At 37.7% G+C, this 13,458-nt stretch overlaps 2 protein-coding genes and 1 long non-coding RNA gene across 8 annotated transcripts in view; 1 reads left to right on the top strand and 2 right to left on the bottom strand.

Moving 5' to 3' along the window:
* Positions 1–4,276, top strand: part of LOC124278115 — a 133,841-nt gene extending 129,565 nt beyond the window's left edge. Inside the window, exon 3 of the long non-coding RNA XR_006898986.1 lies at positions 4,124–4,276. This is a non-coding gene — a long non-coding RNA (uncharacterized LOC124278115). The remainder of the gene's footprint in view (positions 1–4,123) is intronic.
* The window catches only part of LOC124278112, a 228,659-nt gene extending 216,497 nt beyond the window's left edge, over positions 1–12,162 (bottom strand). For 2 of the 5 annotated variants that reach the window (XM_046713859.1, XM_046713861.1), the window contains exon 1: positions 11,977–12,158. In XM_046713859.1, coding sequence (XP_046569815.1) covers positions 11,977–12,021 — 45 coding nt within the window. In that variant the 5' untranslated portion in view covers positions 12,022–12,158. Of the gene's footprint in view, positions 1–11,976 lie in introns of all 5 variants that reach the window. The other 3 variants (XM_046713860.1, XM_046713858.1, XM_046713862.1) reach the window with 3 other exon arrangements.
* Positions 4,796–7,038, bottom strand: LOC124278114 (t-SNARE domain-containing protein 1-like). 2 transcript variants are annotated; one of them, XM_046713863.1, is made up of 5 exons: positions 6,706–7,038; positions 6,201–6,266; positions 5,763–5,859; positions 5,417–5,486; positions 4,796–5,148 (listed from the first exon to the last, which is right to left on the bottom strand). In XM_046713863.1, the coding sequence occupies exons 1-5, from the start codon at positions 6,885–6,887 to the stop codon at positions 4,871–4,873; spliced, it is 693 nt and encodes a 230-aa protein (XP_046569819.1). In that variant the 5' UTR covers positions 6,888–7,038; the 3' UTR covers positions 4,796–4,870. The 2 variants fall into 2 exon arrangements, with proteins under 2 accessions (XP_046569819.1, XP_046569820.1); XM_046713864.1 differs by having other exon boundaries at positions 5,070–5,148; positions 5,368–5,486.
* Positions 12,163–13,458: the final 1,296 nt, after the last annotated feature.

Raw genomic sequence — 13,458 nt, 5'->3', positions numbered from 1 at the left:
CAAATAAGTATGAGCTGAGTTCTCGTTCTTAGACGGGGAAGCAAGTTCCAATCCATTCACCATCCAGTATCTAATTTCTGCATCTGAGAATGTGATACCTTCTTCCTCTTCTGACGTAGGATCACATATAATAGAGTGAGGTGGAGTCCTAGATCTGTAAGAAGATCGGCGAAGATTGTGGTGAAACGGACTGGCCGAGTGGCTAGTATAGGGAGACCTTGGAGGAGACTTCCTCGGCTAACGCTGGTGGCTTCGTGAAGCTCTCGATGAATCCCTTCTAGATCTTCTGGGTGAAGATGACTTGGAGCCACTTAACCTTCGTGATGGCCTTCGGGAAGGTATCGAGTCAGAGTCCGAATCATTATATGGGAGCCTGCTTCGTGAATGACCTCTGTGTTCTACAGGGTCTGAGCTCGGTGAAGCACTCCTCCTCCGCGAAGCCCTTCGCAACTGGTGAGGATCTGGATCCTTCATGGAAGCTGCCTGGGACGTTCTTTGCGAAGGCTTTGATACGGGCTGGGTTGCCCTTCGTGGAGGCGCGGTTGTGGGCTCTAAGGCCCTATGCGAAGTCAAAGCGGGCTCTGGGGCCCTATATGACTTATTATGGGTTGGGCTCTGGGGCCCGCGGCTCTGAGGCCTCTGTAAACCGTATCGGTCTTCCATCAACATCATGATTTGGTTAACCAGGTCGTCTGGGACGGTCTGCGCTGGCGTTGAGGGTGTCCTCTCTGTGATAGTGACGGGACCCTCAGTTATAATCTCAGGCGTCAGCGTAGGCATCTCTGGTTGCGTGTTGATCTGCGCTGAAGTGACGGTAGCCGATACTGGTCGCTTCTTATGCCGTACATCTGGAATGATAATCGGAATGTCATCATCATATAAACACAATTCTGAAACGGGTAGAATGTCAGAAGCAAAGTTTTTAGTAGCCTTATGGATTTCCCTTTTCGGCTGTAGACCTGTAGACCTCGGGTTGAATGCGTTGAGACTACGTGGAAGCTCTCTTAGACTGTGATGATGGAATGTCCTGGGATGCAGGTAAACTTCTTGGATATAGCGGACTGCGTCCCACGCTTCTCCCCCGAAGGTAACTCAGGCGGAACACCAGACGGTAGAGGGTCGTCCGCCAACAGTTGACAGGGTATATGTGACTCTGATCTATTAGCCATGACTGACGATTGTTTCCGAGATCTATCTGCCGCCCGTCTCAAGACGGAATATAAATATTTATCAAAGGCAGAATTAGACAAATTAATACATAATTTGCAGCGTGAAACAATAGAGCATGGAGTTATGCAACTAGGGCATATTAAATGCGGATCGGCAGCAGAGTAACGTAATTTACAAACAGTGCAGATTTTCATTAACGCAAACTGCTGAGCAAACACGGCGAACCGTGAATAAAGCAGCAGAAACACGAATAATTATCAATGCATGTTGAATAAGGATACTAGTTACACCTCTATAGATGAGGTACCAAACTAAATATAAATAAAGGATATAGTGTTTTGGGAGACACAGACGCTCTCACGTCCAGCTCACTGGGCGAAGAAGGAGAGAGTGAGGCACATGGTGGGAGGTGGCGCCCTCGTTCCCACGCTTGAGAGGGGAAAGATAACTCGTGGTGAGTACTAATTAGTGATTTTACATTGAAGGGAACTTCAATTGGGAGATACAAGTGTTCCACTGTGTTCCCAAAGAAGAAGAAGACAAGCAAATAAGCATGAGTCAGGATAAGGAAAAATAATGACTAGTCCTTCGAATGTGTAGGAAAACTGGGTTAAATTGTAGTGTAAGCTGGGAAAGGGGCTTCATAACGGGATATTCAAACAATATGTACCACATATAGAATAACTGTGTACTGGATAGTCTTGTAGCACATTGTTTCACTTGCTCTACTACTGGACAACTTTTTGACCGGGGTTACTGTTCATCGTAGCACTAGTATACATTGGATAGGCCACGTGGTTGGCGCTAAATATGTTGGGTAATATCCCCTGCAATGGCAAATTACTCTTCATGAACATGTGTAAGAGTTATGATTATGTCATTTGTTTTGGTGTGTATCTAAAAAGTGGAAGGAGAGTATTGAAAGGTTTTAAAAGTTCTGCTCTAGAGCGAAGCACTACCACCAGTTTCAGTCTAAGTCAAACTTGTTGGCATGGAAATGCAAAGATAGTTTATTCAGAAATCCAAAACTACCAAAAGGCACCAGTACACCACCAGACCAATCTATGTGCCAAGTTTGGTGAAGAAATAATGAACGGTTTTAGAGTTCTGCTCCGGAAAAGAGCACAACCACCAATTTCAATCTAAGTCAAATGTTTTGCCACGGAAACGCCAAAAATATTTAATTCAGAATACCAAAACTACCAAAAGGGCACCAGTACACCACCAGATCTATCCATGTGCTAAGTTTGGTGAAGAAATATTAAACGGTTTTAAAGTTCTGCTCCGGAAAAGACAAATGTGCACGGACGCACGGACACACATACGCACGGACAGAGTCCATTTTAATACCCAGCAAAATGCATTGCGGGGGATAATTATGTTATTTGTGACTCAAAACCTGCAGTTGTTAGTGCACTAGGGGCTATTCCTAAGTCTGGGCCCCTATTCTCGAAAGGATCCTAGCGCTAGGGTATCCTAACTTTGATCCTAGGGTCTGGGATAGGTGTCCTACCTTATTCTCTAAAAGTATCCTAGCGCGCTAGGATATCCTAACTTAGGACAAATACTAGGATAGGGTCTGACTTGTCCTAAATAAATCCTAGACGAAAACAATATGGCGTCGTACTTGTTTGTTCATGCAATGTTTGGGGGAAAGAATGACTGTAAGAAGAATGCCGAAAGGATATATCGTAACCGGACTGCGCCCCTCGATTTATTGATAGAGCTGTGTCGACCCGAGCTAGAGAGAGCCACACAGCGTTCAAGAGCCTTAAACCCCGATCTTCAAGTACTAATAACCCTTAGATACCTGGGGAAGGGTGGTTTCCAGTCGGAATTGGCTGATTTGCACGGGGTTTCACACACAGGCCCCCACTGCGGGTCAGAAAATCGATAAACTAGGCCCCGGTTTAGTATCAACAACCCCTACTATATAATTCATAAAGGTTGATCACAGAAATACGGTGACATGATCGAAAACCGGACAATTACGCACATGTCAATGAATATATCGTATCTTAAAGGTCTCACAAGTATCAAAAGCTTTAAACCATTTTGCAAAATAAAGTTTAAGATAAAGTATGAAAATATTGGAAAAATTATCCATATAGTTATTGTCTGATATATCAACTCCTGTGCAAGTGGTGGTACAATAAATAGATTCATTTTCACAAAACCATTATATCAGCAGACACATGGAAGTTTTATTCAGTATTTTAGCCGATATGACCTATTACAGTACACTTGTAGATGTTTTACACTGTACAGTATAGTTAAAATAGAAATATACATACACAAATGAACTTCTATTTGCAAAAATAATATTAGATTGATATTTCTTGAGTTTAATCAGTTTTCCATTAGTTGATCATCTTTGTACAAAGTTGTGAACATAGGGAGGTATCTGTTTCTAAGAAAATTAAAACTTTTACAAATGAAAAGTTCATGACACTCATCCTTGACATTGCCTTCATGACAATAATGACATAAACTAAACTATTATTGTTATCATGTACATTTCTCTTTCTAAGTTTTAAAAAGACATGAAATTTTGGTAATGATATTTGTAATGTAACATATGTTTTATTTGGGATTACTCTTTCTGAGTGTATTAATGATATTTGTAAGGCTCAGAAAGCTCCTGAAGTCCTAGCCTGCAGTTAAGGTACATATTTTTGGGTAACAACAAATGATTTCATACAAATTATTAACAACCAATGGTACTTGATAATTTAACCGGACAACTCGAACAAGTTTGAACTACTCACATCCCCAACATATGACAATATGGATTAATTTCACTTCATTGTTAGAATTTCTTAATAGCAAAGTATTGTATATACATTCAGGAGTCAAATGTGATGATCGGTGAGATGCATATGGGAGTTAAAGTCTGATCTGCCTGTTTTCTCATCAGCCGCAATTCATTGAGTATTTCTTTTTCAACTTGCAGGCGCTCTCTGTCGATCTGCAAGCGTTCCCGCATGATGGCCACCTTCTCCCTCTCAAGCTGGACCACTTCAGCTGCCTGGGCTGTACTGTCTTCTAAAAAACAAACAACAATCATGTCATATCCACAATAAATTTCAACAATTTCAGATACAAACATTGTTTTGTTTTTCCTTTTGTATTTTTTTACCATAAAGGAACTTATTTGCAATACTCATTGATTGCATTGTACCTTGTAAAGTTGAACTGGTATATCACATTGTTAACATATGAGACAATTTCATCTTTGAGAAAACTTATCATACAATCATTACAAAATATTACTCATTGACATTACAAAGGTTAATAATTACCATGTGTATGAACTTTTGTCTTTTGTTTCTTACTCCCAGGTCTAGGAAGTACAAAGAAAATTCACAATATAATTGTTTTCAAGGATATATTGCTGAATTTGAATGTAATAACATTACCGGTAAATTATTTTTTTTACTGCATCAAATTATAAATGCAGTACGTATACATAATTCTTCCATTGCTATAAGAAAATAGTATTGAACTGGAACTTGGAAATCTGGAAGTTAAATCTTGAAATTTATTAAAATGTTAAGTATTTATAGACTGATAAACATTGTATTTGTCAAGAATGGACATACTAGTATTTTCTATTTATTTTCATTGTAATATCACTGATCTCTCATTGCGTGACGTAGTAAGTGATATCACACTGAAAACACCAAATATTCTCTATATATTAGTCTGAGGTATATTGTCTAATTTTGCACACCAAATCTAAACGAGATAAATCTATAATTATCATGATTTGCGATGTGATATTATTACCTATTTCTGGTGACAATTGGAACGATGCTGGTGGATCATGCGGTGTTGGTGGTGCTGCTTGTCGAGGTGGAGTGCAGGGCGAAAGGAGGATAGGTGATGTCCGGGCAGAGTCGACATTCAAATTGTTGCTGCTAGTTGAAGTCGAGGGAACAGCTGCATCAAACAACACACTGCCCAATCCTGAGAAGGCTGGAAATTAATGTTTTATATGTCAGAATACCTTTGCAAGTATATTCTTTAACAAAAATGTATAAATTTATTTGGAATATTGAAAAAGTACATGACACTTAAACAAAGAGGTAAAAGTTACTGGTTTGCAAATATTTTAGGGCACAACTTATCATTATGCAATTAATGCTATAGGCCCCTATACTGTCACTTATACAAAACATTAATTTCACACATTACTTGGTGATCACTTGTATATCATAAGTGTTTTATGATAACGGATGAATACCTGACAAGTCTTCACTATCCAGCCCCCCTGTGCAACCATTGATTTGTGCGGATGGAATGAGGGACACCACCTGTAAAAAATTAAATGAACTTTTCAGTAATTAAACAAAAGCATAAATTTGATTCTACATAGACACATTGTTACAGGTGTGACAAAGCAAAAATTTAACTTGAGACATGTGCAGGTATACAGTACGAAAAAGTGACTGTACCATGATACTGAAAATATCATTGATTTATACATTCTCATGTCAACAACATCCAGTAATAAACAAGTTTTTAAATTCATAATTTTAGAATTTCATTACTTCAATTTCCTCATACAAATATAGATTTATGCAATATACCTTATACTCAAAGTCACTCAGTGGAGATGGTGATGGCCCTCCGCCTGTCTGGAATATTGCCTTCTTTAGGCTACCGGCTTTCCTCCTTGTGTCGCTCCTGTTACAGATTAAAGTACATTATATCAAATTATTTCCATCTTTAAGATCATTTACATTCAAATAACACTGACCTTGATAAATTCATTTCTTTGAAGAAAATTATCAGCCTGAAACTGAATTATTGTAAAGCTAAATATGTACATTTTCAATTTTAGTAGATTTTGAGGTTCTCAAAAAGATGTTATTTTAATAAATAAAATTATCCTTTTGAAAGTTAGTTCTTTGTTTCAGCTTGTTTGTCAAAGTTAAAGCCGCAGTATTGAAGGCATCCTTATAATATATTAGATAGGTTTACTGTTCTTGTTTAGTACATGAATATTATATTTTATGTAGTCTTACTTTAGAGTGGTCCATTTTTTTTTCACATCCTCTGATGAGCGGATAGAGGACCCGCAAGCACTGACTCTGAGAAAAAAATACAATAGGATTTCAACATTCAATGTGTACTTCACTGCATACATTCTAATCTTTTCTTATCAGTTATGAAAACTTTAGTAGCATGTAATATACTGTTAAACAGTATAATTCATTATCAAAAGAATAGATTGAATAAAATCATATCAGTACTCAGAGCTCATGATAAAATATCTAATGTCTTTCTGAAATTCACTCATCAAAATATTGTGATCAATAACATTAGCCATTTCTGTGGGATTGCTAAAAATATAATCAGATAAAGTCATTTTGAATTATTTTTCGAGAGGAGAAATTGCAATTAGTACATGCCTGTGAAAACAATAATTTTGACAAAAATGACCAACAGAGCCAATGAGTCCTACTTTGACATTGCATTGTTTACAGTTACGAGCTGATCGCGATCAATAAATTGAATAATTAGATTCACCTGTTTGATATGTCCTTCCAAATCTGTTGCTTCTTGCTGTTGGTAACAACGGATGAAAATGAGCTAAATAGAATAGACTTATGCTTCTCCACCTCATCAACTAAACAATCCATCTCGTTCCGAGTCCAGTTGACTTTTCTCGCTTTCTTTTCTGCGGTCGCCATCTCGCTTGAGCTTGACATTTTGACGTCTGCTCGGGGATTTCCCCAAAAGCTGTGACGTCATATGGGAAATCCCTTCGCTTTTCTATCTCACCGACTGAAGAGCTCGCTATCCTAGCTAGGATCGGAAGCTCAAGTTAGGACAGAGATAGGATCGTTTCGAGAATGGGTCTTATCTTAAAGTTAGGATGTCCTAACTTCTGTCCTAACTAGTTAGGATCTGTCTTAGCTGGGACACTTTCGAGAATAGGGGCCCTGAGACAAAAGTCAGACTTCTTCATGATGGAAGTCTTCCCAGTACCAACAGTATGGACAGCTATATGTATGACTGTGAATGTGAATATATGGATATTCGTGAGGCAGATAAACATATCAAACATGGTAGTTTTCTTGCCAAAGTAGACTTAAAAAATGCATACAGATCTGTACCTATTCACACTAGTAATTACCCACTAACAGGGTTGTGTTGGCGTTTTAAAGGGGAAAGCAAACCTACGTACATGTTTGATTCAAAACTTCCATTTGGTGCTTCTAAGTCCCCCAAAATATCTGCCAAGTTTTGCTGAAAGATATTAAGTGCTGCAATATGCAGAATAATGAAAGTGAGACATGGGTACAGAGTTATAGCATATTTGGATGATTTATTTATTATTTCAGATACTGCTAGTGAATGTGGCCAAGCCTTGGCAAAACTTATTGAAGTATTGAGATGGTTAGGTTTTCGTATAAACTGGAGCAACTTTGAAGGGCCAAAACAGTTGTTTTTCTTGGTGTTTTGATAAATACCATTGAATGTACTTTAGAGTTGCCAATGGACAAAGTTCACACCCTTGAACAGGAAATAGCTGCCTTTGCGGCAAAGAAGAGAGCAAGTAAAAGGCAAATAGAGAGTCTGATAGGAAAATTGAACTGGTCAGCCTCTGTGATACAGGGAGGTAGAACTTTTCTTAGGAGAATGATTGACCTCAAGAAACCTTAAAATCGGGAAGTGATAAGGTGTTAACTAGTGACTCCTTCAGATTGGATTTAGAATGGTGGAATTCCTGTTTGAGAACTTTTAACGGATCAAAGAAATTTTTGGACAGCAAGCCAGTTCGGACTGTGCAAACAGATGCATCATCTAATGGTGCAGGTGGTTACTTCAATGGAGACTTTTACTATGTGAAATGGCACTGTGATATGCTTCAAGTTGAACAAATGCATATTTATGTTAAAAGTGCCTTGTTAAACAGTGCCAATTGTGCCCGCTGGTGCTGTGCATGGACAAACAAAAAGGTTATAGTAAAAACTGACAATACTTGTGCACGTGCTATGATCAACATAGGTAGTTGTAAGAACACTTTTGTAATGGAATACCTCAGGTTTCTGAGTTGGTTACAAGGCTATTTTAATATTTCATTAGAAGCTCATTATGTTCCAGGTGTTGATAACCAGATAGCAGATGCTGCTTCCAGATGACATGAACAGGGTAACTTGTCACGTCTCTTTCAGTATGTGCCCAGCCTGAGTTTAATGAATTTTTCTGTGGAGAACCTTATAAATCACATGTCCTCTAACTATTTGAATTCCAGATGGGGGCGTTATCAGGCAGTTGAAAGAGGGTGTACAATGGCTTAAATCTTACGCTTGGGCAGAGTCTACTAGGGCCACACACCGTAGTCACTTTAAGTGTTTGTTAAAGTATTGTGATACAGTTGGTATTGATCCTGTACCCATGAGTGAGGAAGCTATTATGTGTTACATTGCTTTTCTAGTTGATGTAAAAAAGTTCAAATATTCTACTGTAAGGCAGTATTTGTGTACAGTCTCCAATATTCAGAAGGAAAACATTTTCCTGACCCTTTAAAAGATAACTGGCATATATCTCAGTTACTTGTAGGTGTAAGGAGGGAACTGGTGTTTCTCAGCAGGCAGCACCAAGTGTTACACCCCTACATCTCCATCTCATCAAGCAAAATGTAAATGAGACAATCTTTGGAGCATCAGTGTGGGCAGCATGTCTTATTGTTTTTTTTGGCATGCTTAGACCAGGGAATATCTTAGCTATACAAGGCCAGAATTTGTCAAGGGTTCTGACCATGGGTCAGATTGAACAGTTTGGTAGTTCCTACTGTATTGCTTTGAATTGGACAAATACTCTCCAGTTCAGGAAAAGATTGTTTATGTTTACTTGCCAGCCATTAGTGACCATCCTCTCAATCCAGTGTCGGCCATCGACAATGTTCTTAAATTTCATACCCATCATGACATGTCACACCCGCTGTTGTGTGACAATAACTGTCAAGTGTTAACCTATTACAAGTTCTTAGATGTTGTAAATTACATCTTGCAGCAAAATGGTATCTCTGTTCGCCTTACTGGGCACTCTTATAGATGAGGTGGCTCTAGTTGGACCTTTGATGTAGGTTTACCTGGAGAGGTAATTCAGGATCTTGGTTTTTGGAGAAGCAATGCTTATTTGCGCTATTTGGACATTTCTAGTAAACAAAAGCTAGAAGCTATGCAATTGTTTGGGGAGGCCCTGCAAAAGGCATCATGATGATTATTATATCAATTACATGTCTACTGTCTAGGAATTATCAAGCTCCCATATTTTTGTGTGTTATTGTTCAGGTAAAGCCTTGACCCAGTTTATACTTTTAGTTAATGTTCAAACAAGTTACAGTCGTTACCTCAAACCTCTTGGGCTGGGGGAAATAATATATTTCTTGATGTAAGCAAATGCATGATGGCAGTATCATAATTGTGTTATGCAAAATGCAATTTGCCTTCAGCCCAAGGTTTTTAAATAAACTTCCAGTTATTTTATTTGGTAAGAGTTCCGCCGTAACCCCCACCCCCCAAATATGATTAAAAGAAAATGAATAAGAGAGTGTAAAAAAATACTTCATCTAAATACTGGCTATCTTTGATTGACAAGATTTTTACAATATAGACTATAAATGTGATAAAGGTACCTATAACCGTGACGAAACCAACGTTATTCAGCTGTAGCGAGCAGCTACTCTGTACATACCAAACCGTAACGCCCACTCCCAAACGTCTTACGCCCGTTCTCACTAATGAGGTGCAAATGGGTAAGCATCGTAAGTCAAAAATCAACTACACAAAATCTATGCAAAAACATTTTATTTAGACAGTTTGGTATATGGTCTATTACATTTCACTTTTTCAGCCACACCATTTTACAAATAACCATACAGCTGTTATCTAAATGTGGCACCTTGAATCATAAAATATTATCACCTGATACGTACGTGACTAGTTTTTTTGACTAGAGAATTAAAGTGACAATGTGATAAATTATTTGAGTAACCTATCAAATATTCCGCATGAGTTTGGCGATTTAGTTACACACATGTCTGCTCAAAAACTTTAGAAGTACTTTGACATACACATTGTAAATCATTATTACTCAGATTGTTTTTTCAAAAATACCAACAAATTGCAAAAACATTCTAAAATCAAACCTGATAACTAGATTAGCCGACAATCTGAGGGCGTAGTAGACCAAAAAATGAGTAGCAAAATATTTGATCGATAGCCAGTTGCAACAACATAAAACTCATGAAAATTACCAGTCACTTTTTGCAGTACAAACAGTAACGTATGTAGCCCAACTTTAAATTGTTTCAAATAAGATTTTTATTATGAAGAATAATACTTTTTCTTACCTAAACATCGATTAAAACACATCAGCATCGTTTTCTTCAGGATTACAAGATTCTATCGTTTCTTCCTTTACAGTTTTTTAGTACTACATAAAGACAATATCAGGGTGATTAATATTAATCATCATAAATTTGGCAAAAGGAACATAACAAGACTGTATCCTCGATCATTCTTTCTCAAGTAAGGCGGGTCCTTTTGCTTTCCGAATTTACCGATATTCTGTCTGAATTTCTGCTCTACGTTTTCCCACTTGAAATAAGAAACAAATGAGTAACGATGTATAATACATTTCGATACATACGTTACCCTATAATTATGCTCTTTCACATAACAAAGACCCAGGACTAATCCAAATGTTATTACAAATAACATCGCTTTCCTGTTTGTTATGATGGTAGTTAAAATACACAATGACAATTTGAAAGAATTACACTTTGTAACATGTTTAACGTGACGTCTTTAATTATGCATGGTATCACCTGAATTTAAAACAACATTACCTCATAAAACTGATGTGGTTTCTCTCTCAAACTGTGTCTGCTGTTCGATGACTGTCGCCACATGAAGTAGGTATAGCCAAAACTAATCATATTGTTTCGAAAACTTAATTCCGTACTTTCTAGTAACATATGTAACAGTTACGTATGTATATTTTCAATGGTTTTCATGTTCATTTTTGCAAATCTATACACACTACTGATCGTGATATGAGCTGTTTTACAATGCTAGAAATGTGTGTTGTTGGTATAATGTTTTGCGTGAAGTGTTATAGAAATTGAAGTAATTATTGGCATGATAACGTATGTATTGCTTGATTTCTACGCATCTTGTTTGTGGTGTTGAAAAATATTTTTTCCAATACTGAACTATACTTATAGTTAAAACCTGTCGTAATTGAATTGGTAAATGTTTTGAGTATAAATAATTGATACTGTACTTCACTTAAGCTAGAAAGGTACGCTGCTACACTGTCATCCAGAAAAACACAACGTATGTATCCAAAGTTTGGCGACAACATTTCAACACTCTATAACTATTCCGATTTGGATGGTTTGCCTTCTTATTCTCATTTGAATGCAGCGTAATCAGTACATTGTTCTTTAAACATTCAATCTGAACCAAAAACTGCAAAATCAAAATGACAGTATTAACTTAAGTGAATCGTCTCCGACATGGCGACAGTAACGTACGTATCGGTTTGCCAACTTTGACTTTTCCTGCATTGCCAATATAAGGACAAATGACCCGAAACAGTGTTTATTGGCTAGGGCGAGTATAAGACTTTATGAATAATGCAAATACTGGGCACAATATTTGTTGGATTATGAACAAATGGCTGGCGACATCAATTGCACCTCATTAGTGAGAATGGCCCCTTATCGCTGGTGCGTATTATGATTAATGTAATGTATCTACACGTCAACAGTATTCATCTTACCTGCGCAATGTACAGACCGCAAACAACAACCAATTTCGACTGCATACACTTGCTTCAAATAAATATTGAAGTTGAAATAACTTTTGAAAGCTTAGACTTTGATTGTGCAGTGCTGTCCCAACGTCTGAAAGACGAAAATGTCTTAGGGGATTCCCCTTGTACGGGCGCGCACGTCACAGACTGGTTCACGCCTATTTCTGCGTGCCTTCACCAGAAGGCAAGCTCTTATCTGATTTAGAGAACGGACACCAGCTTTGCATGACCTGCCTAACTGGTTCTACTGTTAGTAAGCGCGGCAAGCTTGGTGCGTAGACTGGTACTGTCTTCCGCGTCCTAACGGATAAGATAATTTCTTTTTATCCCAAGGGAAATTTGGTTTGCATCATGTAAGAGTTCTCCAGTTTTTACATTTATAAAGCAGCTGTATTATCATAAAACTATTTGTGTAATATAGTCAGGATGTAAATACATCAATTTAGTACACAAACATTGGTATTGACTAGAAATTCTGGATTGCACATTTGGAAATCATTCATTGAATTTGTTATTGATACATCGAATACTAACTGGCAAATATGAGTGGCGAACCCTGTTTGTTCTAAAAGTCAACAGAAGGTAGTGATTAATATTCCATAAATAAAGTATGTGAGTATAGGATCACTTAACATTTGCATAGTTTTCTAAATGCTTATAGATATTGTTTAACAGAGCGATTGTTGCATCATCTGTCCCACGCCTTGCTCTGTATGCAAATTGAACATGACTGACTACATGCAACGTAAAACACAACTTTGCAGATTCTGATACCTTTCGGTATGGACATACCGAAACAAATCGTCAAAAATGCAAATTGAACTTATAAAGTTTAAAAATAACGCGATGAAAATAAACGCGCGAAATCGGAGTTCAAACGTTTCACTACTTTTCCCCCGACTTTTCTGGGGAAAACGGGTTTCAACAGCTGGGCTGCGCTCATAGCACGTGCGCAGTGAAATAGGTTCGCGCAGCTTGGAAGCGGGTTGTCGGGTGAATACTCGGTGAAGGCTTTGGTGTGAGCTATTTTTCTAATGTTTTGTTGATATCTCACAGGCGCGAGCTTTTTATATGTTATGACGGTAAATTAACTGTTTATATAATTTCATTTGTCTATTTCACCACACGTTCTTCTTACCGAGTCACTTTCTCAGTTTGATACTTAAAAGCAATGTAATTATTTAGCGTTGACACAATTTCTAACTGTGATATAGATATGTCGTTGTCACAGACAAAACTCAATGTCTTGTTTTATTGACACGTGTGTGTCTGCCTGCCTGTCTGCTAATGACAATATTCAATACACAGCTGCTATCACTGACCACATGCAATTTGAACTTAACACCAATCAGGCTATACACCATAAACAAAATGCATTGATTTATGGCCCGAGTTCGGTCTCTGTCACATTATGTAATTACACAGACAGGCAGGTGTGATACTTGAACA

The sequence above is a fragment of the Haliotis rubra genome, unplaced genomic scaffold (genome assembly GCF_003918875.1).
Source record: "Haliotis rubra isolate DU_JTF1 unplaced genomic scaffold, ASM391887v1 Scf231, whole genome shotgun sequence".
Lineage (NCBI taxonomy): Eukaryota > Metazoa > Mollusca > Gastropoda > Lepetellida > Haliotidae > Haliotis > Haliotis rubra.
This window is presented reverse-complemented; position numbering and strand designations above follow the sequence as displayed.